This window comes from Leguminivora glycinivorella, chromosome 1 (genome assembly GCF_023078275.1).
Source record: "Leguminivora glycinivorella isolate SPB_JAAS2020 chromosome 1, LegGlyc_1.1, whole genome shotgun sequence".
Taxonomy (NCBI): domain Eukaryota; kingdom Metazoa; phylum Arthropoda; class Insecta; order Lepidoptera; family Tortricidae; genus Leguminivora; species Leguminivora glycinivorella.
This window is the reverse complement of record NC_062971.1, coordinates 23,809,259-23,836,466: the sequence shown is the minus strand read 5'-3', so window position 1 is coordinate 23,836,466 and position 27,208 is coordinate 23,809,259. Positions and strand designations below refer to the sequence as shown.

Here is a 27,208-nt window from a genome sequence, read left to right as displayed (position 1 = left end):
TGGCAGCTTTAAATCAGCTATTTGACGTCACTTCCCCTTTAAACTATTTTTAAGATTTTTTATACTAAAAATAAGGAAAAAAAATAAAAACAATTATTTATGTGATCTACAAGCGTATATCTCGAAATGGTTTTCGATTTAGGGACATTGAAAATTTTGAAACATTGTCAATTCGATTTCAAATTAATTCCATATTTAGCAAGACGTTGAAATTTCGTTTTGACAGTTCACAAAAAGAAGCTGATTTGATTAGGAGGCACGTAGCCTATATAGTTTTATTAAATAACCGCTTAGCTAAAAAAAGTCATGTGTTCATACATTGCAAACCCAAATGAACTGATACCACCTTATACTTATTTCGTTCCGCTCCAGTTAATACGAAACCATTTTGATATCGCGGTATCACGTTCTATTCATAAAGGATACATACGTAGTCAGTACAGGGTCGGAATGGAATTCCGGGCGAACGGGCTTAGAACTAGCCCGTATATTAACATACTTGATTCACTTTATGAGCAGATATGAAATTGGTGGAACTTGTTAATGTTAATGGCTTTCATTAAAATAGTTACGACACAGTGATGAAATAGTGTTCCCTTTACCTTAAATTAAATAATAGCATGTGTCGAGTTCTGAAGAGCCGAGTCGAGTTGAGAAGTTGCACTGACAATTATAATCCTGTTCATCAATCATCTTTGGTTTTTATACAATTTGACGCATAAGATTACATTACATTATCCGATATGTGTTAAAATTAAATGTTGGTCAGCATCAGCTTCTAACCAAGTATAAACTAACGCGCGATGTCAGCATCTAAAAGAGCATATTTTTCTTGATGATTCGAAGGTATGTTTATATCCTTCATCTCTTAGATATTCGGAATTACAAATACATAGATTCTATTATTCTTTGTTGCATCCAAGGCCAAAACTCATAATAAACAGCGTTCAAAGTAATAATAACGCATTTAAATAATTTTAAGATTGTTAAACACATACGGCAATATGGGCTGGCGTATTGTACGCGCGTGTGCGTCCGTTTAGATATTAAGGGCTTACACGTGTGTAATATTTCAAAATATTTGTTTTCAATGGGTACACCTACACGCGCGTTACCTTTCCCCATATATACCTAATCTAGTAATCTATATGTATATTAGAGTCTGACTCCACTCTCTTGTGACCATAGTTACCGTATTGAAAATGGCGAAGTAAATAACGTTATACTTACACAGTAAAAAAAATATTTTCATGTATGTACGTACGTTCGAATTAACTTGAAGTGAAGCTGTTAAAAAGTAATACATATTAACACATCCAATAGGATTGTAAATTGCAATAGCGTTGAACTTAATATTAATGTTCGTTGTTTTTTTTTTGGCATATTAAAAGCAATAAATAAAATTGATTGACGTTGCCCATTTCTCGCTACTTCAACCGAGATATTATTTTAAACCGAAGATCATAATATATGTATTTCCGTTTAGGGTTCCGTAGTCAACTAGGAACCCTTATAGTTTCGCCATGTCTGTCTGTCTGTCCGTCCGTCCGTCCGTCCGTCCGTCCGTCCGTCCGTCCGTCCGTCCGCGGATAATCTCAGTATAAACCGTAAGTACTAGAAAGCTGAAATTTGGTACCGATATGTATATCAATCACGCCAATAAAGTGCAAAAATAAAAAATGGAAAAAAATGTTTTATTAGGGTACCCCCCCCTCCCTACATGTAAAGTGGGGGCGGATTTTTTTTTTGATTCCAACCCCAACGTGTGATATATTGTTGGATAGGTATTAAAAAATGAAGAAGGGTTTACTAAGATCGTTTTTTCATAATATTAATATTTTCGGAAATAATCGCTTACAAAAGGAAAAAAAAGTGCGTCCCCCCCCCTCTAACTTTTGAACCCTATGTTCAAAAAATATGAAAAAAATCACAATAGTAGATCTTTATAAAAACTTTCTAGGAAAATTGTTTTGAACTTGATAGGTTCAGTAGTTTTTGAGAAAAATACGAAAACTACGGAACCCTACACTGAGCGTGGCCCGACACGCTCTTGGCCGGTTTATTAAAGTTAAGGTAACTTTCAGTGTTATTGTTACGTAACATTTCAACGATATTTCATGGTTTGATTCCCATTTTTAAGGCATTTTTTGTTTGAACTCCGACATGAAATGTGCTTTTCACTCAAAATGGCCAAACAGATTACACGCGTCGCCGCCAGCAGCAGATGTCACTAAACGGGAGGCCGTGTTACACCAAACTTCCGTCTCCATTTTTATTTTTAATCTATATCCGATTCATTTCACGTCTAGTTCTGTATAAGTAGGTTATGATTTCAATCTTGGTTTAATATGAACGGGATCGGTCAGCGACAAACGTGACTTATTGATTAAATTTACTTTTGACATGGACAGATCAGACCTATATGTAATGTAAAGTGACAAAGTGGTAAGTAATTTTTGTTACGTAACAACACATTTATTCATTTTTCGTTTAAATTCTTAATACATTTAATGCACTTTTAACTAACTTTTGTTTCCTTCGTTAAACATATGTATGTTGCTAAACCTTTGTACAAAATCAAACCACTTTCAGAACAAATCTTTGATACGGTATCAAGTCTCACAGTGTAGGTAATAGTACTTATTATACTCACAAATTGAAATAAACGTCGGCCATATTTGGTCTGTGCTCGAGCGCCCTCTCGAAGGCGATCTCCGCTTCCGCAAGAATTAACTTTAGTTTTCTTCTGATATATGCTAAACTAACTTGGTACAAAATCAAACCTTTGATACGGTATCAATTTTCACAGCGTAGGTAGGTAGGTAATAGTATTATACTCACAAATTGTAATGAACGTCGGCCATATTAGGTCTGTGCTTGAGCGCCCTCTCGAACGCGATCTCCGCTTCCGCCACCCGACCTTGCGCACTCAGCACGCTGCCGAGGTTGCCGTAAGCTGCAAAAAAAGTATTTAATTAATGTTCACAATCTATTATTCAATACGAAGCATAGTACATAACAGCACGGGTAGCATGGTCGCGCGATAGACGATAAAATATCAGGCCGTCCCTATCGCACTATTAGTAAGTGCGATAGGAACGGCCAGATGTGTTATCATTTATCGCGCGACCATAATTGCCTGCCAGGTATAATTACACATATTTAAGTGAGCTGACTTTATTTGAGAACAAATAATTATATAAGGTATCTGACCCATATAAGGACCGGTGACTAACAAAGCCCATTTTGAAAATAAATCTTTTTTTTACAAAAACCGTGACGATTCTGTATTAAGTATCAAACATTGTTTTGTAAGCCAAATCTGCTGTTAGTTAACATATTGTCGACGGTTTATACAAATATGTTGTTGTTTTCTTAAAATTCATAGCTTTTTTTGTGGTAAAAAAAAAATGGTGAGCCTTATACGGGCCCAGTACCTTATATCGCCTCTGATGTAGTTTTAAGGAGCATCAGGCTTTAGGTATTAGTAATCTAAAATATTCAGGAGAATCTCAACAAAACACAAATAGGGTATAAATAAAGTATTCTAAGCATCTTAGGCGAAGTAAAGAGAGTCAGTTGAGACGCGGTATTTACTATTTACACATTCCGCAAAAAACATATAATGCCGTAGAAGTGAATTTAACTGTTGTTGTTCATAATAAAAAAAACTAGTTAGTCTGACCTCTACATTCATTACAGAGGTCATTAAATTAACGCTGTAATTAAATCATAATATCAATAGTATTTTACTAATTAATCTGACCATTACACTTATTATTTAGGTTTATTAACACTGTAATTACTTAATTCCAGCATAGTTAGGTAATACCAACAAAAACCACCAACCAACAAAACATAAATGTTTGCAGAATTTAGGTAATGAAAATGAAATAATCAATTTTTCGAATAAGTATTATAGCGCTTCATGAATAACTTTGTTGTGTGTTCTCGAAGAGGATCCATTTATTTTTATTGTATCAGTAAATTATTAATATCGAGAGAGTTTTGTGAGGTTCAAAAAGTGGTATCTTGACCGCTGCGAGGGTTTCAAGACACGAAGGATAAACAAACTTTGCCACCGAGTGAAACACAAAATTTTTCACCACACCAACACGAACAAAATACTGACTATAAAACATATGAAACAACAATATTTATGATGCAACATCATCAATTCATCATTTACAGGCAAATTCTGCCAGCCAGCTAACATCAAGTTAAAATTTGTATGAAATTACTTTGCACTCTTGTGGATTAAATGCAATTTTGCTATCTGTTTTCGAATAGCACAGAGAGCCTTGACCAGTTGGTGTGGTGAAAAGATATTTATTCTAATAATCAGCATCATCATAGAATCTAGGTTTGAATTCTACACTTTCCTGTTTATCTATAGGTACAATATAATATTTCAATTTTAAGTTATCATCAAACAATAAATAACAAATTACTATTGTAGTTTTAAGTAATATACCTAATCACCTTCTTAAAATATAATAATATTTTGTCTATATGCTGTAATTTTTACTGAGGTGTGCCAATGCCAATAAAGTATAATCTATCTATCTATAAGCTTGTGCATTAAAACAGCTTACATTTTCCAATGGCAAAGTTTGTTTAAATACACAAATAATAATACAAAATATGCATTTATAGCAGCATAGCACACACAGGTGGAGATTACTAACTCCTTTTGCCCTAATTCAGCCCGGCTCGCGCGTTATCTCGGCTGCAATGCTTGAAAGTGTGGAGTTTTGCCAGTATTTAAGCTATTCGGAGAACCCCGTGACTTAGCCACATAACATCCTTCTAGTTCTTAGCCGTTGAAAACAAAGGAATGTTAATTAAAACAGTAGATTCAGGATAAAGCTATCTAAGAACATTAAAGTAAAATTGCATTATACAAGTGTAAGCCTAACGCGTGTGCGAAATCACATTTTCTAGAATCGATTTAAATCAGAGTTTGATCTGTAATCTAATAATTAACATATTTTAACTATCAAAAGATTTAAAAGAACATGTACCTACCTAAACTTAATTTGAGATTATTTATTGATATTGGTCAGTGTCTTTAGTAAATCTTCGTAGCGACTTTATATATTTTTAAATAGTCTTCATACATGTTATACGTCCCCATATGGTTTCATTGCCTTTTGCCAGAGCAACAAAACTTATTACCTGACGAGAGATGATTTAATTATACGAGGAGGTAAAAACAATATAGGCCAGATAATAAAGTGTCGTAATTCTCTATAGCTTAGTGGGGGAATGGGTTCGTATCTGCCATGTCTCCCACTTTAGTATACAGCTTTTATAGAAGCTATAAACAGGGAACGGGTCACTTGCGTGAATCCCGATTGCCTCCCACTACTACACTACGGATTCCCAACAGATAGCACCGTGGTTAAAAGGATTTAGATACTGGAATTCTACCTGTTTTTTTATTACAATGGATGGAACAGTTCCCGACAATGGGAATTTTATTGTATTTAGCCATTAATTAATCACAAAATTTTCTATTCGGGTTAAATATTGCGGCTCTTATCGTATACCTAATGTTAAACAAATTTGTATACCTTGGCTGGCTTTAAATGTACTAATGCTAATAGCAGTCATTTTAAAATACACTAAAATATGGTTTTAGTTTAATAATTTAGGACATTGACAGAAGGTTCCATAAATTTACTACCGAGAGTAGCAAGGTTAGCCAAGCATTTATTGTCTCAGCGACGACGCTCATAAAAGCTAGAATTCATTGCGACATAAAAAATCGTCGAGCAGTAACAATGAAGCTTTGGACAGGAATTACTTTTTGGCGCTTACGTATTTATAAGAAATGGCGTTCAAACACCTGAGTAAATATATATGTAAGTTTATCCCCTCGTTATAGTATTTAATGATTATAGTTTTAATTTGTACGATAAATAGTAGAATAGAAAGTGATATCTGATGATTGTTTTCTGTCACGATGCCTGCAAGTATCAAATGTTTATTTTTGACCCATTGGTTGACTGGTAGAGAATGCCGTGATGCATTAAGTCCACCATTTGTACTTATTATTGTATGTACAATAAAGTATAAATAAATAAATAAATGTAATTTAACAATATTTATTATTCAGTAGCAGTGGAAATAATCCGATGGGTCACCTGATGGATAACGGTCACAGTCTTATATAGTGTGAGAGGCAGAGAACGTATGTACTTCTACCTATTATTGATTTTTGCTAAACACACTTTCCTGTGAATATTTCAGTGAACGGAGATTGTTGTTTGTTACTTTTATTTAACTTTCAATGTATGTATGTTTGTTCTTGTATCAACACACACATTTTCTATTGGAAATATAGCATGACTTTTTCAATTATTATAATATTTGAATAGGCACTTATGAGAGTTAATACTTAGGTAGGTAATATTTGTGACATTGTATACATACCTATTAGCATATTACATACACGCAAGAATTACGGTACACAAATCTGCGTCAGATAAGCCTAAACATACATAGTACTATGTGCATAGGTACAACAAATAAATAAGAAATGGAAAACATATGAACTCAAACGAAGCTAGAAATACGTGCTTCCTGCCATGTTGGTGTCGAATAAGGATCTCGAATAATAAAATATACGAGTTTCCCGACAGTTCGTTAAAGAATAATCCCCCAGTATTGATGCGTGCCAAAGGCGTTCGATTCGAGGAATGGTCGTTGGAGACTCGACGTCATAAACGTTAACGCGACTATAAAGTATCCGAGCGAAATTCGACAGCCACGCACGCAATTCTGGGAGCCGATTCTGGTAATACAGAACTTTAAATTCAACATTATTTTGAACCAATTGAAATGTAACGTGACTGAAAATCTGCGAGCAATTTTCATCGAAAAAAAGAAACAACTTTGTGCCTAGGTGTAACATAAAACCGTATTAAATTATAAAGCTTTGTTTAGATAATCTTATAGTAACACTTTTTCTACGATAAAATGTTTTACAGTTTGTTAAAGCTGACTCCTGCAAGACGAAACCTGACACTTGAATATGTATTCATGGTAAGTAAATGATATTCAGTAATCCACATATTATTTTCCTAACAAATATGAATTGCGTATTTTGTAACAAGCAATTTTCGCAAATGCATTGAGTGGGCCTTGTTTACTAGGTTAAGTAAACAAGGCCCACTCAATGCGACTTCTTAAAATTGCTTATGATTAACTATGTATTTAAACTCGGGGTTTACGCCGAGACCACGAAAACAACTGTCCTCGAATAATTGAAGGTCAGTTTTAAAACTTAGTTATTGGTAAGTATTATAGGTAAAAGTACGCTTCATTAATATTTAAATGAATTCAGTTACTTTATTTACGTACTTACAATAACTTACTTTCAAAGGTAAGGCTATAGTAATTTAGGCTACAGTATAGTCAGCATCAATTTATCAAATTACAATTACTTTTCAACATACATAACAGTTTAGGTCCAACAAACGATCCTAGAAACAGAAAGTCTTCTAAAAAACGCCGCCGATGTCTGACCATTTCCCGACAGCGGAGTGGACTAGCCAACAGGTATAACAAATAAACACAATAAACCCGCCTCAATAGAGTAACTTTTTTATTTAACCCCGCGTTAGGTTAGAGTGCTTTCAGGCATCAACCACAGAGACTGTGATACAATTTTATTTCGATTTCAAATTGCTTTACACTGTCTATTAATTTTGTTCTCAATTACATAGGTCATATTTATTATGAGTAGGTATTATGAGTATTATGACACTTCTAATTGTAGGTACATTTTGATGTAAATGCTTTTTAGCTTTCGAGCATTTCAAGATTTCACTATAATGAGATTTGTACTCCCCGCATATCAAGCTAAGGGAAACATATTTTCTGTATTGAAAATAACTGACCTTGAATTGACATTTTTTAACTAATAACAGCAACATTAATGTGAAACACTTTATTCTACTTTTATAAAAAAAAAATACTTGGAATTTACAACTACTGCGATACCACTTCTTCAAATACAGGTACCTACTAAACGATTGTTCTTTATTTATACAACACATGAAAAATACATCAACTTCATAAACACTGGATACCATTGCATGCAGAGTAGCGCATAACGCCTATACGTTCAATAAAAGCATTTTGATGTCTTTGGTCGAACCAGTTATTACCATAATGGTCGATATCAAAATCCAAATGAAACGTATAATAATAAACAAACAATTCAAACCCAGAATATGGGTATATATAAAGATGATTTTAAAAGAAGAGTATCTTTACCTACTGTTACTCATCCTTGAATTACACAGTCCATATAATATGCAATTAGTAAACAATAGTACATTGTGCAACAAGGGAGGTAAGGGGGTCATTAAATACGAGTGTCCAGCTGACAAAATCGTTACCTCCCTTGTTGCGCAATATACTATTCTTTCAGATTTTTGTAGTTGTTCCGAATGTATTTTCACCTTAAAAGTAAATGTTATAATATAACATATTATGTATGTAAACCAAGCGTCAAAATTTGGTTCAGGTATTTTTATTTTATTAAAACCATTTTAAGAGGGGGTCGTACGAAATCCTCGAAAAGTGCATTCGGCGTTTAACAAATGCTGCTCACATTTCTAAATTAAATGAAATAAAATAAATGTAGTTATTATCTTAAAGAGTGTGTCTACAACTTTTGACTATTCACAATCTCCAATTATTAACGGTGTAATAACTAAACCCACACAAAGTTGACCTAAAATGAGAAAAACGTATGTCGCCGTTTAGTAAACTTTGTTAAAAAAATTCAATACTTTAGTTATAACATTAAGTGATTCTAAAAGCCAGATAAATGGACTACAGGTTTTGACGTTTTTTATATTTTTCCTCTCAAAGGCAACAAAGAAATTTTACCTTAAATTTAAAATATCGTAAAATTTCCATACATTCGCCATTGCTGTCAGAATTCTCCTTTCGATTAGACGCCCTGAGCGGCTCATCGGAGGCAGACGTGTCGCCGGTCGCTCCGCGTTGACGTTTAAATTTGACAAATATTTTGACAGAAAATAGTGTACGTGCACGAAAAACCATACCAGTGTAAAACTGTGCTCAAAATAAATAGGGTAAATCAATAATGTCAGGTGGAGATCCAATCTCATTTAAAGTTTAAAGGTGCATGGCTTGTGCATAAAAAATAAATAAAAATATATCACATTATTAAAGAAAATAACGAACACAACCGAATGAGTATAAATGATTTCATTCTAGTTCGGTTAAATTTAAAAAAGTTTCATGTTTTCTTTTACTCATCGGAATACATTTTCATTACGCTGGTATTAACAGTACGTCATTTTAAAAATATATATGACAGCACCTACGTCAAATTTTGTCAACCAAACTTCACAGGTTGTATGTAAACAATTACAATTTAATTTATTCATACATATATTCAGATACTTATTAATTGATTCTTACTTAGAATAGAAAAAAGGGGAATGCGAGCGGGTATAGTTTTAGTGCTTCTAGTTCAAATTTAATTGTATATATAAAAAAATGTCTCAATTTCATTAAAGATTTACTCTGTGCATACCACGAACACGTAACCGTAAGTTGAAAACAATAATAATTATAAAGTACCTAAATATATTGTTGTTTAGAAAGTTAACGCTCGTTTTGAATGGCACTTCTCCACTCAACTAGACTAGACCAAATATTCATGGAACAGTCACCAGCATATATGATTATGAACGGCCGTGCAAAAATATCTAATTTTCTATAGGGGACCATAAGTATATGACGACATATTCCCGGCAAAAATTTGTGATGCTCCGTGACCGGCAAAAACATCGTCTCTCTTTCTAGCGTCTCGCGAGCGTAGCGTCGGGCCAACTGTATGGAAAAAGACGCCGCGTCGGCGCGGCTTAGCCATACAGTTGGCCCGACGCTACGATTGCTAGACGGCAGATGTGGGGAGTGTCCTTATCCGCAGAAATATCTGATCGGGTAGCTTAAAAATATTTGATTCCTTATAAATAAAAATCTAAATTACACTCTCACTCGCATAAATATCTATCCATTGTTAAAGCAAATATATATCTTACGGGCTAGAAATCATTAATATGTAATTAAAGTGCAATAACAAACCCTACCTTAGTTGCCTTAGAGCGGTAAATTGTATGAGGTGATTTGACATCTCATGAAACACGTGAAGTATTGTCAGTGCATATGTCTGTCTCATCTGTTGTTAAACTATGACAAGTAAACTTATTACAAATCTGATATCAGAAGTCTTTTTACAAGCTTTTATTCAACTTGCCTTGTTAGTATATCTTAGTTTGGGCCAAAACGTAGAAGCTAAATTTGACCCGCTTTCCGATTTGCGATTGAGCTGAAATTTTGCACACTTATGTAAATCACGTGACAATGCAATATGGACCTTGTTTGTCTGAAATAAATGCATTTTATTTTATTTTTATTTTTATTATTTAATATTCTGGTATCATGGAGGTGATCTGATGATGGAGCAGAAAGGTGGTCAGAGGAACTCTGTTATGAAACGTCGTATCCCCATTGAGTAAGGGGTATTTAGAAACATCTCGGAGAGCAATAGATGATTTTTGAAAGAAAGGTACAGTCGGCTAAGGTAAAGCCTGTGCCAAAAATGATTTTTTTGCAAAAAACTTATTATAAATTGGGAGGTGAATTTTTATATTATCTCTACATATCATTAAGAAGAAAAACCGGCCAAGAGCGCATCGGACCACGGTCAGTGTAGGGTTCCGTTCCGTAGTTTCCGACATTTTACATATTGACAATTTAATAAATACCGTAATTTGGGGTGAATAAGGTTCCCGGGGTATATAATGCTATTATATTTAAATAATATATTTTATGATTTATGTAAATAATATATTTACAGACATGAAAATGTCTGTCAAAGTAGGCATTCAAATTTATTGGATTTTTTACTCATTTTAACTTCATTTCTGTGTGAAATTTTGGTAAGAATTTGTTCATTATCCTTTTGAATGTAGTGTATACCTACACTTCTAAAGTTTATGTTTAACAGAAAATTTTCATTTTCATTCATCAGACATATTTTCATTTTTATAATGGTTTTCATGAAGAAAGCGATGCAACTGTGTTGGGGAACTTTTACGGGATGAACAAATATCCGCGGCCTGAGGGGTGAATAGGATCAATAATGGGGGGGGAAACGGGTCGCAAAGGGGGTGAATAGGTTTACGAAGGGGGTGATTAGGGTCGGAAGAGGGGTGAATTGGGATGTGTAGTCAATGGTTGTCAAATTGTATAAAAGATATATAACTTACCTAAAGTGATATTTTTATGAATGACCTCTCTGTATATGGACGCAATTTATACGTCAATGTATTGCTTCGTAGTTAGACTAGATACAATAAATTAACATTTAGAAATGTTAATCACACTTCTGTCAACCACAAGTCAACGTTTCTACTTAAGTCCACAAAAATCACCCATGGTTGCTATAATATAAACGGATTACTTTAAAATAAAAATCATAAGTATGAAACTATACATCTAGGGAAGAAATAAAATTATTTTATTGAATAATTTTTGATTTGTTATTTTCAAGTTTATATAAATAATAAATTCTCAATTCGCTCAAAGGTTGGAAGAGATCCCTTATAGGTATAAGTTTGCCTTTGTACACCATAACAATACTGTATTTTTATGTCCTAACTTGTCTTATGTACAATAAAGTGTTCACATACATACATACATAAATTGAAATAGATATCATACACGAAAGAAAAAACGACAAGACCCACTGGTGGCCGAGCCGGGAATCGAAGCCGGGTCTTCAGCTTACGCAGCTAACGTCATTACCACTAGGCCACCCGCCCGCCGTGTGGTACCCGACGAAATTTCTCTAGTGTATGTTATCTCTGATAGGCACATTTTGACCACCTCGTATATGAATCTTTAAGGCCCTTTTGCACCAACCACTTAACTCAGGGTTAGTGGGCTGTCAACTGTCAAATTCCATGTAAAATGGTGGGTTAACCCTCAGGTTAACCCTCCATATTCGTTGGTGCAAGTGGCACTTAGAGGATTAGGGTATAGCGAGAGAGATGGCGGGTTCGATTCCCGGCTCAGCCACCAGGAGGCCTTGTCGTTCTTACTTTCGTGCGTGATATCTATTTCAATGCATAAGTATGAAAACGGTTATGACTTTATTTTCAAGTAAGTAATTTTTGCTGATAAACTTTTTTTCGGCATTCAATTTTGTAAGGTATGCTCCCAGCCGAAGATCAGCGCTGATGAAGAGGCACCAAAGAAAACACGTCCGTTCCATACAAGATTTATTAGCAGAGAGCGAAAATATAACCTACCCACAATCAGTCGGCGCCTAATTACTAAACTACCCACATTTGTCACAAATTTATTTCAAAAATACTTAAGTCATTATCAGTTTGCCGTTAATATTTGTGGGATATTAAATTGGACCAGGAGTGATATTTAAAAAAAAACTATACATTTATAACCTTTTGAATTTTGGAATTCGGTTAAAAAATCCGGCCAAATGAGAATCTATTTTCGCACAATTGTAAAACTAAATTATCTTTACTAGTTACCTCCAAAATACTAAATGAAATGACATCTGTAGTTTGCATAAATTAGTAACCCAATTCACCTAGAGATGGCGCTGTACTTAGGGCTACTTAGTACATCGTTTTCTGAAGATTTTGGGTTCATGGGGTCGGAACGGGTATGAACTAACTTAATTTGTGGTGAATAGGGCCAAAACCGACTTTTGAACGTCGATAGCAGTTTTTTTATATGTGCCATGCTAATTTTTTACACAAAAAATCTTCCAGCGGTGTGAACTTCGGGTTGTCTTTGAAAATATGTCGTTTTATTTAATAACTAGCTTTTACCCGCGGCTTCGCCCGCGTAATAAAAGTATTCTTATTGAAACGTTTACAAAAAATAAGATTTTCATTTGGATCCGTAGGTTTCTTTGTAGGTACATCTGTCCGCGATTATTTCGATTAAGGTAAAGCGGGGCAATTCTCGATTGGGGGGGCTATTGTAACTGATCTATTTGCTGTACGGTCCGGTTTTGGCTGACTGTACCTTACACATATTACTATTGTTTTTAAAGAAATTCTTGCAATGATTGTAGAATTGTTACACAGCGACACAGCGTAGGTAGTAGGTACGAATATGTATGTATTTTACCTATATAAATATTTAATATCTGGGCGACCGAGCTTCGCTCGGTTCTATTTTAATATATCACGTCTTTAGATAAAAAAAAACTCTTATAAATACAAAAACAAAAAAAAAGACAAAAAACAAAAACTTAATTTCTGGCCGGGATTCGAAACCCTGACACCTACGATCTATCTGCGTACATTAGACCGACCTCGTGCGACTGAGCTACGCGGAATCGATGCGCGCGCGGCGAAATTAAGGACCATATTTTACGTTTACAAATGCGAAAGAAAAACTCAAGAAAACTCGAAAATTCGCGTTTTCCGGGATCTAAGGCTACGCTAGATCGATTTTTCACCCCCGAAAACCCCCACAAAACAAATTTCAGCGAAATCGTTAGAGCGGTTTCCGAGATCGTCGGTATATATAAATAAATAAATAAATAAATAAATAAATAAATAAATAAATAAATAAATATACAAGAATTGCTCGTTTAATAGTATAAGATATTGGGGAAACTTCATACAACCCACATAGCCAGTATCTCGACGCTATGGTCGGTAGGGTAAAAAGTACTTCCTTGCATTATCGCTTACAATTTTTTCCATTTTGCTTATACTTATTGCAAACGTAATCATATAAAAGGCAAGCAAACAACGCTCTTCTTACAGCATTGAATGTAATAGTTATTACGGATATACTCGCCGATGCCTACTTACTAATCCCTTCCCACTGAGCCACCTGCATATTACACTGCCTAGATATCGATTGCCGACCGATTATTCCGACCCCAATCCCTATTCTTATCCCCGTCCCTATCTCTATCTTTGTCCCCGTCCCCGTCCCCGTCCCGTCCCTTTCCCCGTCCCTCCCCTATCCCTATCCCCGTCCCCGTCTCCTATTTTTATCCCTATTTCTATCCCTATCCCTATCCCTATCCCTATCCCTATCCCTATCCCTATCCCTATCCCTATCCCTATCCCTATCCCTATCCCTATCCCTATCCCTAGCCCTAGCCCTAGCCCTAGCCCTAGCCCTAGCCCTAGCCCTAGCCCTAGCCCTAGCCCTAGCCCTAGCCCTAGCCCTAGCCCTAGCCCTAGCCCTAGCCCTAGCCCTAGCCCTAGCCCTAGCCCTAGCCCTAGCCCTAGCCCTAGCCCTAGCCCTAGCCCTAGCCCTAGCCCTAGCCCTAGCCCTATCCCTATCCCTATCCCTATCCCTATCCCTATCCCTATCCCTATCCCTATCCCTATCCCTATCCCTATCCCTATCCCTATCCCTATCCCTATCCCTATCCCTATCCCTATCCCTATCCCTATCCCTATCCCTATCCCTATCCCTATCCCTATCCCTATCCCTATCCCTATCCCTATCCCTATCCCTATCCCTATCCCTATCCCTATCCCTATCCCTATCCCTATCCCTATCCCTATCCCTATCCCTATCCCTATCCCTATCCCTATCCCTATCCCTATCCCTATCCCTATCCCTATCCCTATCCCTATCCCTATCCCTATCCCTATCCCTATCCCTATCCCTATCCCTATCCCTATCCCTATCCCTATCCCTATCCCTATCCCTATCCCTATCCCTATCCCTATCCCTATCCCTATCCCTATCCCTATCCCTATCCCTATCCCTATCCCTATCCCTATCCCTATCCCTATCCCTATCCCTATCCCTATCCCTATCCCTATCCCTATCCCTATCCCTATCCCTATCCCTATCCCTATCCCTAACCCTATCCAGTTCCTGTCCCTGTCCCTGTCCCTGTCCCTGTCCCTGTCCCTGTCCCTGTCCCTGTCCCTGTCCCTGTCCCTGTCCCTGTCCCTGACCCTGTCCCTGTCCCTTTCCCTGTCCCTGTCCCTGTCCCTGTCCCTGTCCTTGCCCCTGTCAAATTATCATGCTAGGAGGTGAACTTTGAAAAATCCTTTCTTAGTGCTCCTCTAAGGAACTTCCGTGTCAATTTGAAATCTCTTGAACCAGAAGTAAAGATAAAAACTAAAGCTATACTTATGGCTATTTTGGATATTTTAACCCCATTGCACAACAACAGGGGAGAAAATTTCTTTTCCACCTCATTAGATTTTAAAATCGTTGTATTTATCGTGATCATCAGCGACCCGATAAACCATATAAACGATACCCATATTGTGTTTTTGACTTTACCCCCTTTGCACCCCTTTAGGGGTCAAATTTTCAAAAAACCTGAAACATGTATTTAGTCATATGTCTTTAGGAATCCTCCTGTGAAGTTTCGAATAAAATAGTCAAACTAATCTTGTTTCCCCATACAAACTTTGAACCCCCATTTCACCCTTTTAAGAGGAAAATTTTGAAAAATCCTTTCTTAGTGCTCCTCTACGCCATATAAGGAACCTATGTGCCAAATTTGAAATCTCTAGGACCAGCGGTTTCGGCTGTGTGTTGATATGTCAATCAGTCAGTCAATATCTTCTTTTATATATTTAAACCCCATTGCACCACAACAGGGGAGAAGGTATTTCACTTCCGCCTCGTTAGATTTTAAAAACGTTGTATTTATCGTGATCAGCGACCCGATAAACCATAAAAACGATACCCATATTGATTTTTTGACTTTATCACCCCTTTTCACCCTTTTAGGGGTTAAATTTTCAAAAAACCTGAAACACGTATTCAGTCATATGTCTTAAGGAATCTTCCTGTGAAGTTTCGAATAAAATAGTCAAACTAATCTTGTTTCCCCATACAAACTTTGAACCCGCATTTGACCCCCTTAGGAGGTGAATTTTGGAAAATCCTTTCTTAGTGCTCCTCTACACTATATAAGGAACCTACGTGCCAAATTTGAAATCTCTAGGACCAGCGGTTTCGGCTGTGCGTTGATATGTCAGTCAGTCAGTCAGTCAGTCAGTCAGTCAGTCAGTCAGCTTCTTCTTTTATATATTTAGATTTTCGCTCACCCTAACGTTGGGGTGAATAGGGTCGGGAAGGGGGTGAATAGGGAAAAGTGCTAGGGTTGACTTTTTTGGATTACGAACAAAACCTGACCTGTCACGAGCATATTATATTTATTTTATCAAAAAATAAGGAACTAATATGTTATGAGTAGTCGGTAATGTATTAATAAAATAAATGTATCGAAATCTAGACATATGATAACCCTAAACCAACCTTTATAGTTATATGGTGCTCTGACGCAGTGAACAAGTAAGTATGTTCGTGGGCAATGCGGATAACATGTCAAAATATAAGCATAGTTTGTTGCTATTTTTCATGTTTAAATAACTTCTAAAGTAACGTAGTGGGTATTAAAGTAAAAGGTTCACAGTGAATATTAGCTTGCCAGACATGTGTTTAGCTATACCATTGTATTGAGTGTTGTATCATAAAGTCAAACTAGGCATTTATTACTAATTATTTACTATGTGGGGTGTCTTTGATCACTTGCATGGGGTAACATTGACCATAATGACACATAGTTGATTATTGTCTGATTATGTCACGGTACTTGTTGAGGCTGATAATTTGATCTCTTCTTGTGATAAATATTGAAACAATTGCAAATAAAGTTGGTTTTTTGAAGATGGTAATTTTTATTTTTAATCAAAGTAACCCCAAAATAGCGTTAAAGAGTTGTAATCACAGAGAACCTCCTATAGAGTAGAAATCTTGTATATTTTGTTCGCGATACGAGTCACCAGTGTTTGGGGTGCGAGGAGCGGGCGGGGAATGTGTTAAGCGCGCTGTGATTGGCCGTTTCAAGGACGGCGGGCAGTCGCGCCAGATGAAAAGGGACAGAAGTATGACTGTCCCTCTACTGACGCGTAAGTGGCCAATGTAACTTGACCTATGCCGGCTCTGAATAAATTATAAATATGACTTATTTGTGGAATGTAATGCCGTCTGTTTTTAAATTTGAGCTTCTTGTTACCTTTCCACACCATTTCACACTACAGGTGGACATCTTTAAGGCATCAAAATACCCTTTTCCAATTTTTTAGTGCGAAAAACACGCGCTGCTTTCGGGTCTATTACTTGGTCGATACTGATCGGGCACGGCGAGCGCCCGCGCTTATATCAGTGCAAAATTGCAAATACTAGGAAGGCTGGCGACCGCGAGTCGTCTTATAATGGATGAGTTGGTCTGTGGTTGTAATATTTGACTCTGCGAACCGTTTTTAGGGTTCCGTAGTCAACTAGGAACCCTTATAGTTTCGCCATGTCTGTCTGTCCGTCCGTCCGTCCGTCCGTCCGTCCGTCCGTCCGTCCGTCCGTCCGTCCGTCCGTCCGTCCGTCCGTCCGTTCGCGGATAATCTCAGTAACCGTAAGCACTAGAAAGCTGAAATTTGGTACCAATATGTATATCAATCACGCCAACAAAGTGCAAAAATAAAAAATGGGAAAAAATGTTTTATTAGGGTACCCCCCCTACATGCAAAGTGGGGGCTGATATTTTTTTTCATTCCAACCCCAACGTGTGATATATTGTTGGATAGGTATTTAAAAATGAATAAGGGTTTACTAAAATCATTTTTTGATAATATTAATAGTTTCGGAAATAATCGCTCTTAAAGGAAAAAAAAGTGCGTCCCCCCCCCTCTAACTTTTGAACCATATGTTTAAAAAATATGAAAAAAATCACCAAAGTAGAACTTTGTAAAGACTTTCTAGGAAAATTGTTTTGAACTTGATAGGTTCAGTAGTTTTTGAGAAAAATACGAAAAACTACGGAACCCTACACTGAGCGTGGCCCGACACGCTCTTGGCCGGTTTTTTTATCTTTTCTTGAGATAAAATAAAGTAACACCAATGTCAGTTTAAGTTTAATAACATCGTTTTTTTTGCGTACATTATTTTGTTACCTTTCTAGATTTTTAGCAGGAAAAGACAAAAAAAGTTGATGGTCCCATTTTTTTCTTTCTTTGTTACGTTACATTGACCAATTATGGAATTTATACTTCTCTAACTTCTACATTTAATGGGTAAAAATACCCATTAAATGTAGAAGCTAGAGAAGTTTAAATTCCCAAATTGGTCAATGTAACCCCAGTTTACGGCAGACACCGTGAACCTTTTCTAATAATTCTCTTTTTATTTGAAAGAAAAATCGTTACGATACTAAAATATGCAATCTGAGATAAAAAAAATGCTTTTCATATAGTTACAACTTAGTTCAGAATTTTTATCTGTAAAACTTTTATAAATTGTTCTACCTATCAAGTTCAAAATAATTTTCCTAGAAAGTCTTAATAAAGTTCTGCTTTTGAGATTTTTTCATATTTGAGAAAACAGCCCTTATTGCCTGAAATACGGCGACATTGATATTTGATTTTTCGTATTTTGATGGTATTTTGACTGCACTGTTGTATTTTTTGCCATGCTAATTTGAACCTTATCTCTGAGCGATGTTTTTTAATTTTCAGTCACGTCACAGATGTTTATGACATAACATCTAGGTATTTAGCCATTTAAAAGATACTACAAGTGGCTTTACAGACGTGGCGACTGCAACTGGTACAGGGCCTAAGCCATAATTTAAAATTATATTGTGATTTTTATATGTATTTGTGTTTTATTTAATGCTAAGTATGAGTTTCAACATTTTCAACTCAAGAAACTGAAATTAAGAGAAGAGACTAGGAAATTGGGTAAAGCTCAGGTCTCTGAAGACCTGCAGGGCAATCATGGTCGCGCGATAAATGATAAAACATCGGGCCGTCCCTATCGCACTTACAAATAAAGCGATAGGGCTGATGTTTTATCATTTAGCACGCGACCATAATTGTTTGCCTGGAGGTATCGGCCTTCACACACGTCTTTGAAAAATGTTTGCGGGGATAGGCAGGCTGACGATTTTTAATCTAAGTATAGAAAAGTAACGCAAAATGAAGTGCAAAGTAATTTGAAATACACCTAGGTAAACAATCAACTGAGTAAGGAACGTTATCTACATATTTAGGTAAATTAAAGTCACATGAGACATGGACAGAGAAGGAAAGCTAGATGACGCGTATTTTTTCTCTGTCTTCTTGTATGCTACCTTTTTTACAGTTTTTACAAACTCAAAATAACACTCTTGAAAAAAATTAAGGGTCACTGACCTTTCACAGTAAATTGAGGTAGTGTGAGTGAAGGGTGTTTGTGTGTGTAATGGGGTAATTTGACAGATTCTGAAAATTCTCCCTGCTCTACCCCCTCTTAATCAGTTCCTCTAGTACTACATTTTAAGATTAAGTTAAATAGAATGTGTCTTAGATTTAGTGAAAAGTTTTATATGTCCTATGTAATGGATAACGGTGGTCTGAAATAAGTGAAGACATGTTTTTTGCGATACGTTGCTTGACACTTTTTGACATTTATCAATAAGGATAAGGATTTTTCCCATAATTTCATCATGGCCGTAAACAAAGTACATTTTGTACAAGAAAATATTAATCAGTTGTTTATTTTTATTTCATGGAAATTCCTCTGAAACCAAGCAAAACCTAGAAAAAAAACCGGCCAAGAGCGTGTCGGGCCACGCTCAGTGTAGGGTTCCGTAGTTTTCCGTATTTTTCTCAAAAACTACTGAACCTATCAAGTTCAAAACAATATTCCTAGAAAGTCTTTATAAAGTTCTACTTTTGTGATTTTTTTCATATTTTTTAAACATATGGTTCAAAAGTTAGAGGGGGGGGACGCACTTTTTTTTCCTTTAGGAGCGATTATTTCTGAAAATATAAATATTATCAAAAAACAATATTAGTAAACCCTTATTCATTTTTAAATACCTATCCAACAATATATCACACGTTGGGGTTGGAATGAAAAAAAATGTCAGCCCCCACTTTACATGTAGGGGGGGTACCCTAATAAAACATTTTTTTCCATTTTTTATTTTTGCACTTTGTTGGCGTGATTGATATACATATTGGTTCCAAATTTCAGCTTTCTAGTGCTAACGGTTACTGAGATTATCCGCGGACGGACGGACGGACGGACGGACGGACAGACAGACATGGCGAAACTATAAGGGTTCCTAGTTGACTACGGAACCCTAAAAAGGACATTTTAGTATTGAAATGTGACCAGGAATACGATGTTTAAATTAGTTTCCTCGTATCAACGTCAAAAAATGTGTGTTATTTATGGTTTAACCGTTTCGGGGCGCTGTTTATTCTCTGCAACTTCATACAATGAATGTGCTGTGACGATGTCAATATCGAGCAAAGTATTAAACATTCATAGTAGCCACATTTGTCCAATATACATTCGAATTTTGGCGGTTTTTAAATAAAACTAAAGATTTAATATTATGTTGTTATTCATAAACGATTTATAAACCTGAATTAGCAAAAAAAACATTTGTCATTATCCTGTCATGTTGACTAACTGTTGACTAATGTAATTTTTTTTTGAGAGACAAGGACATAACACTTTTTAACTAATCAGTTCAGTAACCTTTTTCATAAAATAAGGGGCCAAAATCTTATACGAAATTCGAACCCTAACAAGAATTAATTTAACTTCGGCTTATAATATGTACTTGACAAATGCTTCTATAGCTAATTAATGCTAAATAAATACTTATTAAGTATGTCATAAAGCCTTAGTTACCATTAACACAGTAACCAGCAAAGTCCTTTTTTTGTATGAAAACAATAAGCATGTAAAAATATTAAATTTAAGCCCACGCGGCGCGCACTCGACGAGTAAAAGCGGGGTCTTTACTCCATGAGAAGGATCCTCGAAAATGGATCGAAACATGTAGACCGTTATTTCCACTATTTGACGTCAGTAATCCGCTTAAAATATAAGTCAGTTTACCTACAAGATGTAATAACAAATGAGATCCCATCGGTTTAAGGGTATATTTGCTATAGTTGGTACCTATTATACAATGGAAACGAAGAAAAATAATAGTAATGCGAAAAAAAAATCCTGTAGAATATCTGTTACTAGTAATAATGCCCGATTCGAACATTTCTATTTCTAAACTTTTTGCCCTGCGGGAATCTAAAGATACCTAACAAACCTAACCTACCTATTTTTTAGGGTTCCGTAGTCAACTAGGAACCCTTATAGTTTCGCCATGTTTGTCTGTCCGTCTGTCCGTCCGTCCGTCCGCGGATAATCTCAGTAACCGTAAGCACTAGAAAGCTGAAATTTGGTACCAATATGTATATCAATCACGTCAACAAAGTGCAAAAATAAAAAATGGAAAATAAAGTTTTATTAGGGTACCCCCCACCCTACATGTAAAGTGGGGGCTGATATTTTTTTTCATTCCAACTTCAACGTGTAATATATTGTTGGATAGGTATTTAAAAATGAATAAGGGTTTACTAAGATCGTTTTTTGATTATATTGATATTTTCGAAAATAATCGCTCCTAAAGGAAAAAAAAGTGCGTCCCCCCCCCCTAACTTTTGAACCATATGTTTAAAAAATATGAAAAAAATCACAAAAGTAGAACTTTATAAAGACTTTCTAGGAAAATTGTTTTGAACTTGATAGGTTCAGTAGTTTTTGAGAAAAATACGGAAAACTACGGAACCCTACACTGAGCGTGGCCCGACACGCTCTTGGCCGGTTTTTATTGCACTTGAACAAGTTTCTTACAATGGATAAAAACTCTTCGATCGTAATCGGCTTCCTGTAACAAATGGAAATTCTTCGATCGCAAACGTACATACGGCCGAACAACAACAAAAATTAGAAATGTCGATAAGGTACAGCGGGACAAATTTCGACTGGGGGACAATTTTATTGTAACTGATCCATTTTTTCCATAATTTCACTACTCGTATGATGTTGAGTTCTACCTACATGTATCCACTGAACACGCCTACCATATATAACCGGTGGACACTCAATGTAATAATGCAAACATTGTAAAACATGGAAAAATGGACCAGGTCGAGATTTGCCTCCTTGTACCTTATTAGATGTTTCGGTGTCGAAAATTACGTTTTTGTTTAAACTTAATACAACAGTAACCTTTTAGTAACCAAAGTTTTCACATTGAAGACGTGAAAGCGTCTTTGCATACAGGGGGGCGATTTTTGAATCTCGCATACGGGATTTTGTCACTAAAATACCGCTAAAAAACGGTGACTTGTTTATTATTTTCAGTGACCATTTTCTGAATTCAAACGCGTGAGACTCAAAAATCAGCCCGCTGATCTAGGTATAGGTACAAAGAACAAAATCTGATCAGTCGAACAATTTCCTAAAGAGCCCGTTAATTATGTTGTTTTAGCCGTCAAAAGATTATCTACCACAAATAAACTGACATCTGTCTTTGTACAGTTTTGAAAGTTTTCGAGATCAAATAGTCATTACAGAGTCGATGCTGACACCTAAGCAGCCGTGAAACAAGTTCACAACTAGGATAATGACGATAATCCCCGGGTCGGCGCTGGCTGAATATAGTCCGACAGGCCGTAGTAAATTATTTTCTACTGCCGTTGAAAATAAATGATATTGGATTTAATGTCACATACAATAAAAATCAAGACTCCTAATATCCAGACCTGGACTTCAACCAGCGCCTTCTATTTCCCGGACAGATACCTAGACCACTCGGACATCTGGTCACGGTGGCCAAACTGTGCGGTTTATATTTTAAGTCTTAGTGTCGCTACTTTTTGTATGGAAAGTAAACCACCTTCGATGTTCTTTGAAACCGCCTTAAGAACATTACAAACATATTGTCATCTGAAATTTGTTTTGAAAGTTTCCGAGATTCAACAGTCAGTAGCGAGTCGATGGTATCATATAAAGCGCCAAGAAACAACCTCACAACTAGAATAATAGCGATTAGCTCCGGGTCGTCTTGGTGAATGAATATAGTCTAAAAGCCAGATATATATTATTTTTCACCACAGCAACTGGTAAAGGCTCTCTAGATACTTAAAAAACTAATGACAAAGTTGTATGTTATGCAGAGTAAAAAGTTATTTCATAATACAAAAATAACTTGATGCTCAAAGCTGGCTAGATGTTAAAAAAAATTAATTCGATTTAGTTTGATGTTTTATACTTTAAAATTTTCTCGTGTTATGTGGTGAAAAATTTTGGGATAATACGAACCGATCCGATAATCCGTTCAAAATTTGTTTAACCTACGTGCCTTGAACCCTCGCAACGTTCGCTACACTCGCGTTTCAATATTGGAATCATTCGCTTGCTCGAGTATCAACCGATGTTTTCCGCACGGGTCAACGTGCGGTGAAACAACAACTTTGCCCCTTGTATTTAAAATAAGTATTTATCATAAAAAATAATTTCTGTCAGTTAACAGGATATAATTCCTAGAATTACAAATATGTACCACATTATTAAAGTGATTGAAACATTGAAGCGACATTTCAATACCAGTGCGAGTATAAATAATAATATCAAATAAAACATCCTGTCTCCTGGTCTAGTTCGACGGCCGACCAGATGGACTCGATAAGACCCGAGCTTAATCGATTAGACACTACCCTCTGACCAGATAAAGAGTACTTAACAACCTTCTATCTTGATTAGGCTAAAGTATATGTTTCTTACGATTGATATCACCGTCAGTGCCATTGCTCGATTTACGGAAATACATAGGTAATATATAACCAATGATAACACAGATGACGTGTTAATAAATAAAACATCTGACTGATGTTTGCTTATTATATCTTTCCTATAACGGAAACCATTGCATATTCCGGAAATTTGGGAGGCGTGCGCAGAGATGAATCCAACACGTGGAGTTCCTTTAATTAAATATAAGGACAATTTAAGAGTTGATGACATCTAAAATGAACTGAGCACAACAAACCGGAGACATTCCTAATAAAACGGATTTATACAAAATGGACCCCTAACAAAAAGTGACGGCTCAAGAACAATAATACTAATGAGAACTGAAGAGTCTTAAGAGGAGCGCGGCGCTTTCTACCCAGTGGATGTTAAGCTGCTACCAACTCGCGTCTTAGGCAAATTTTTACCCGGAGGTGGACCTCTGGAGCATAATAGCCATCACGATACCATGTTGGACGGCCACGCAAGTCGGATATAAATAGTAATGTCCCTCTTACCGTCCTATTATTCTTATAAACATTATATCTAAGACAGACGTTAACAATATGTAGGTACTAATCAAACGCGATCGTACTGATGAGCACTTCTAAGATAACTCGAGTCATACAAAAGCACAGCGGACCCAGGCTCCCATAACCATGGCGAATGCCGGTTGCGTTAGCAAGGCGGATGATGATGACAAAATAAATATATATACTACGAATATATTATGTACTTCTTGACTGCTCATTCGGGGTTACTTAATCCTTCCAATTAACCAGAGTGTATTTAATCCTGTATCATTCATTACGGGCTCATCTCCGACAATAAGCTAGCTATACCTCTATAATAGTAGTGTTGTTGTCAACAGAACATGAATTAATAAATAAACCAGGGCACAAGAGAGATGACAAGGTATCTCCCAACAGTCGCAACATAACATTGTTACGAGCATCATCACATAATCATGTAATCCATCAAATCGGATATATTATCACTATTATATTAATGCTAGAAATTACTTGGCCTACAGTTTACAAAGTGTAGTCAGCTAGTCGCAAGACATGGGCACAATTTAAAAACAATGTCAAAAGTTAGCCATGTAGGTACGTAATGGATCAAGGACGCCAATGTCATAAAAGTAACGTTTTTATTCCAAGACTGAAGTGTGAATTTGTAAAAGACCCCGTAAAGCTACTTAACGATAAACATTTGATTTGGATGTCTGCCTGTGACTGCAGACGTAATGTCACGTCCGAAAAGTTGTACCAAATAACTAAGGTATTAAACGTGTTACGCGATTACCTCGTTCCCTTTTTTCATTCAAAAGCGACCAACTTAGGACTATGTACACATAATAAATACGAACGAATCGATGACTGTCTTGTATTCTCAAGTTGGGTAAATAAACATTATATATTACCGCATAAATCCAACGACATTGTCTCTTCAAATATATATATTTTCGAGTGACTAGTATTATTTATTTTCTGATATCATCAATCAACTTCAATAAATAATTTGACGAAAACCCTTCTTAAGGACTAGGTATCATATTTCAGTAAATACACCAAATATATTGGAATTTCGGAAGAGCCTTTCTGCCTTGTGTGCTCAAATACTTTCGGATGGTTAGATTTGTTAAAAAAATCTAACATATTTACAGAAAATAGCTTGTTTTTTTATAAGTTATAAAACAGAATAGAATAGGCTACTTGCCTCCTAGTCAAATCAGCTTCTTTTTAAGAACTGTCAAAACGAATTTGTACGACTTGGTAATATGGAATTTATATGAAATTTAATTGAGTGACGTAACGGTCAACTCAGTTACTTTATATATTTCTACCTGACTTATTAAATATAAATTTTATTTAAAAATAACTTCTGTCCATGTTTTTCTAATAATTATCTGCTTTATTTCTTGCACGGTATAAAATATTTTATTTTAACTACAGTCAAGTTCCCTATTATATTTCGATTTCTGTAGATTAGATTACGGCAAAGTACTACTCATTTAAACTATTCTAAGCTCATTCACAATAAGTGATCTTAATCTAATTATTCACAATAACTTGGAAGACACTCCTGAATCCTGAATCCTCATTTAATTTTTACCAAACGAACAGTTACAAATTCAAATTGTTGTTTCACAATAACGTTCTCAAGTTATAAGCTATAAATAATAGCAGTGTAATTACGCTTACTCAACCCAAAACTTATACTATTTCCTTCATTATGAGTGCGATGAGTCAGTGTTTTAGGCCGATAGTCCACTATAGGCCTTAGTCCAACAGGCCAGGTCGGAATAAAGCTGACTTATTTATACATCGTGCATTAATTTGGTCAGTTTGATACATGTATTGAAGCGACCGAAACATAAGATAAGGTAAACCAAGACAAATAGGTATAAACGGAGTTTTTTATTTTATAACTGACTAGTAGTTAAGACTAATCAGGAGGTTAACATTATCAAATGTAACTATAAAACTCCCGTGAGACTCATACATATTTAAAAATATTTTAAGCGGGTTACTCACGTATTAAGTCGATATAGCGTTCGACATGTTTCGGCTCAATTTCGAGAGCCTTTCTCAAGAGTAGCGACACCCCGCCTTTACATGTCGAGAGCGCGACGCATACTGCGGGCGCTTGCTCGGTGCGCGCGGCTGCTGAGGACAGGCGCAGGGGGGGTCGGCGGCGCGGGCGACGTCACCGTGGCGAGATCGGAGCTACCCACTATGTTACTTTTGTCAAAAGCAGGATTGCACACAACACTTATTACGTCACTTGTTAAGGGTGCGTTTACACTGGGGACCGACGTAGTGCCTAGAACTGTTTTCCAACTCGGTGGCACCGACCAACCACTGTCACGATTGAAATTAGGATGACGACTAATTTCTATAGCTTCCCGTATTTTCCGCTGAACGAAGAACTTTTCTCGCGCCAGTACGGTTACCCTATCAAATCTTACATAGTGCGTCGTGTCCGAATCCAATACGTGTTCTGTCACCGCAGAGCTGTGGGTGTCCCGGCCCTTCATACTACGTATGTGTTCAGAAAGCCTTGTCGAGATGTTCCGGCCGGTCTCTCCAATGTATGACTTCCCACAGGCTCTCGAAATTGAGCCGAAACATGTCGAACGCTATATCGACTTAATACGTGAGTAACCCGCTTAAAATATATTTTTAAATTATCAAATGTCACCGGACGTACCTATTCCTTCAGCCTATGGTAGATATGGTTCAAAGGACCAATTTTCCGGTTTTTTTCATTTCCCTTACTGTCTCTCTCGCAAACTATGCATCCTAACAAAATGATGATGTAAATAACAGCTGATGAAATAGCTGACACCGTTTACGCATAAAATTGGCCTGTTATGTATATTACTCGTAGACTATTGTTCTGCGCGAAGATACGCCTACGGTCGTAGCGCTATGTCGTAGCCATTAACATGTGTTACCGTTCATGTAGCGAATATCATTCACACTGC

The 27,208-nt window shown here is 36.3% G+C and overlaps 1 protein-coding gene across 2 annotated transcripts in view; it reads right to left on the bottom strand.

Moving 5' to 3' along the window:
- Window positions 1-27,208, bottom strand: part of LOC125227188 (protein O-mannosyl-transferase TMTC2-like) — a 149,075-nt gene that overhangs the window by 31,337 nt on the left and 90,530 nt on the right. For both annotated transcript variants that reach the window (XM_048131445.1, XM_048131439.1), the window contains exon 5: window positions 2,842-2,956. In XM_048131445.1, the coding sequence (XP_047987402.1) occupies window positions 2,842-2,956 (115 nt within the window). The remainder of the gene's footprint in view (window positions 1-2,841; window positions 2,957-27,208) is intronic.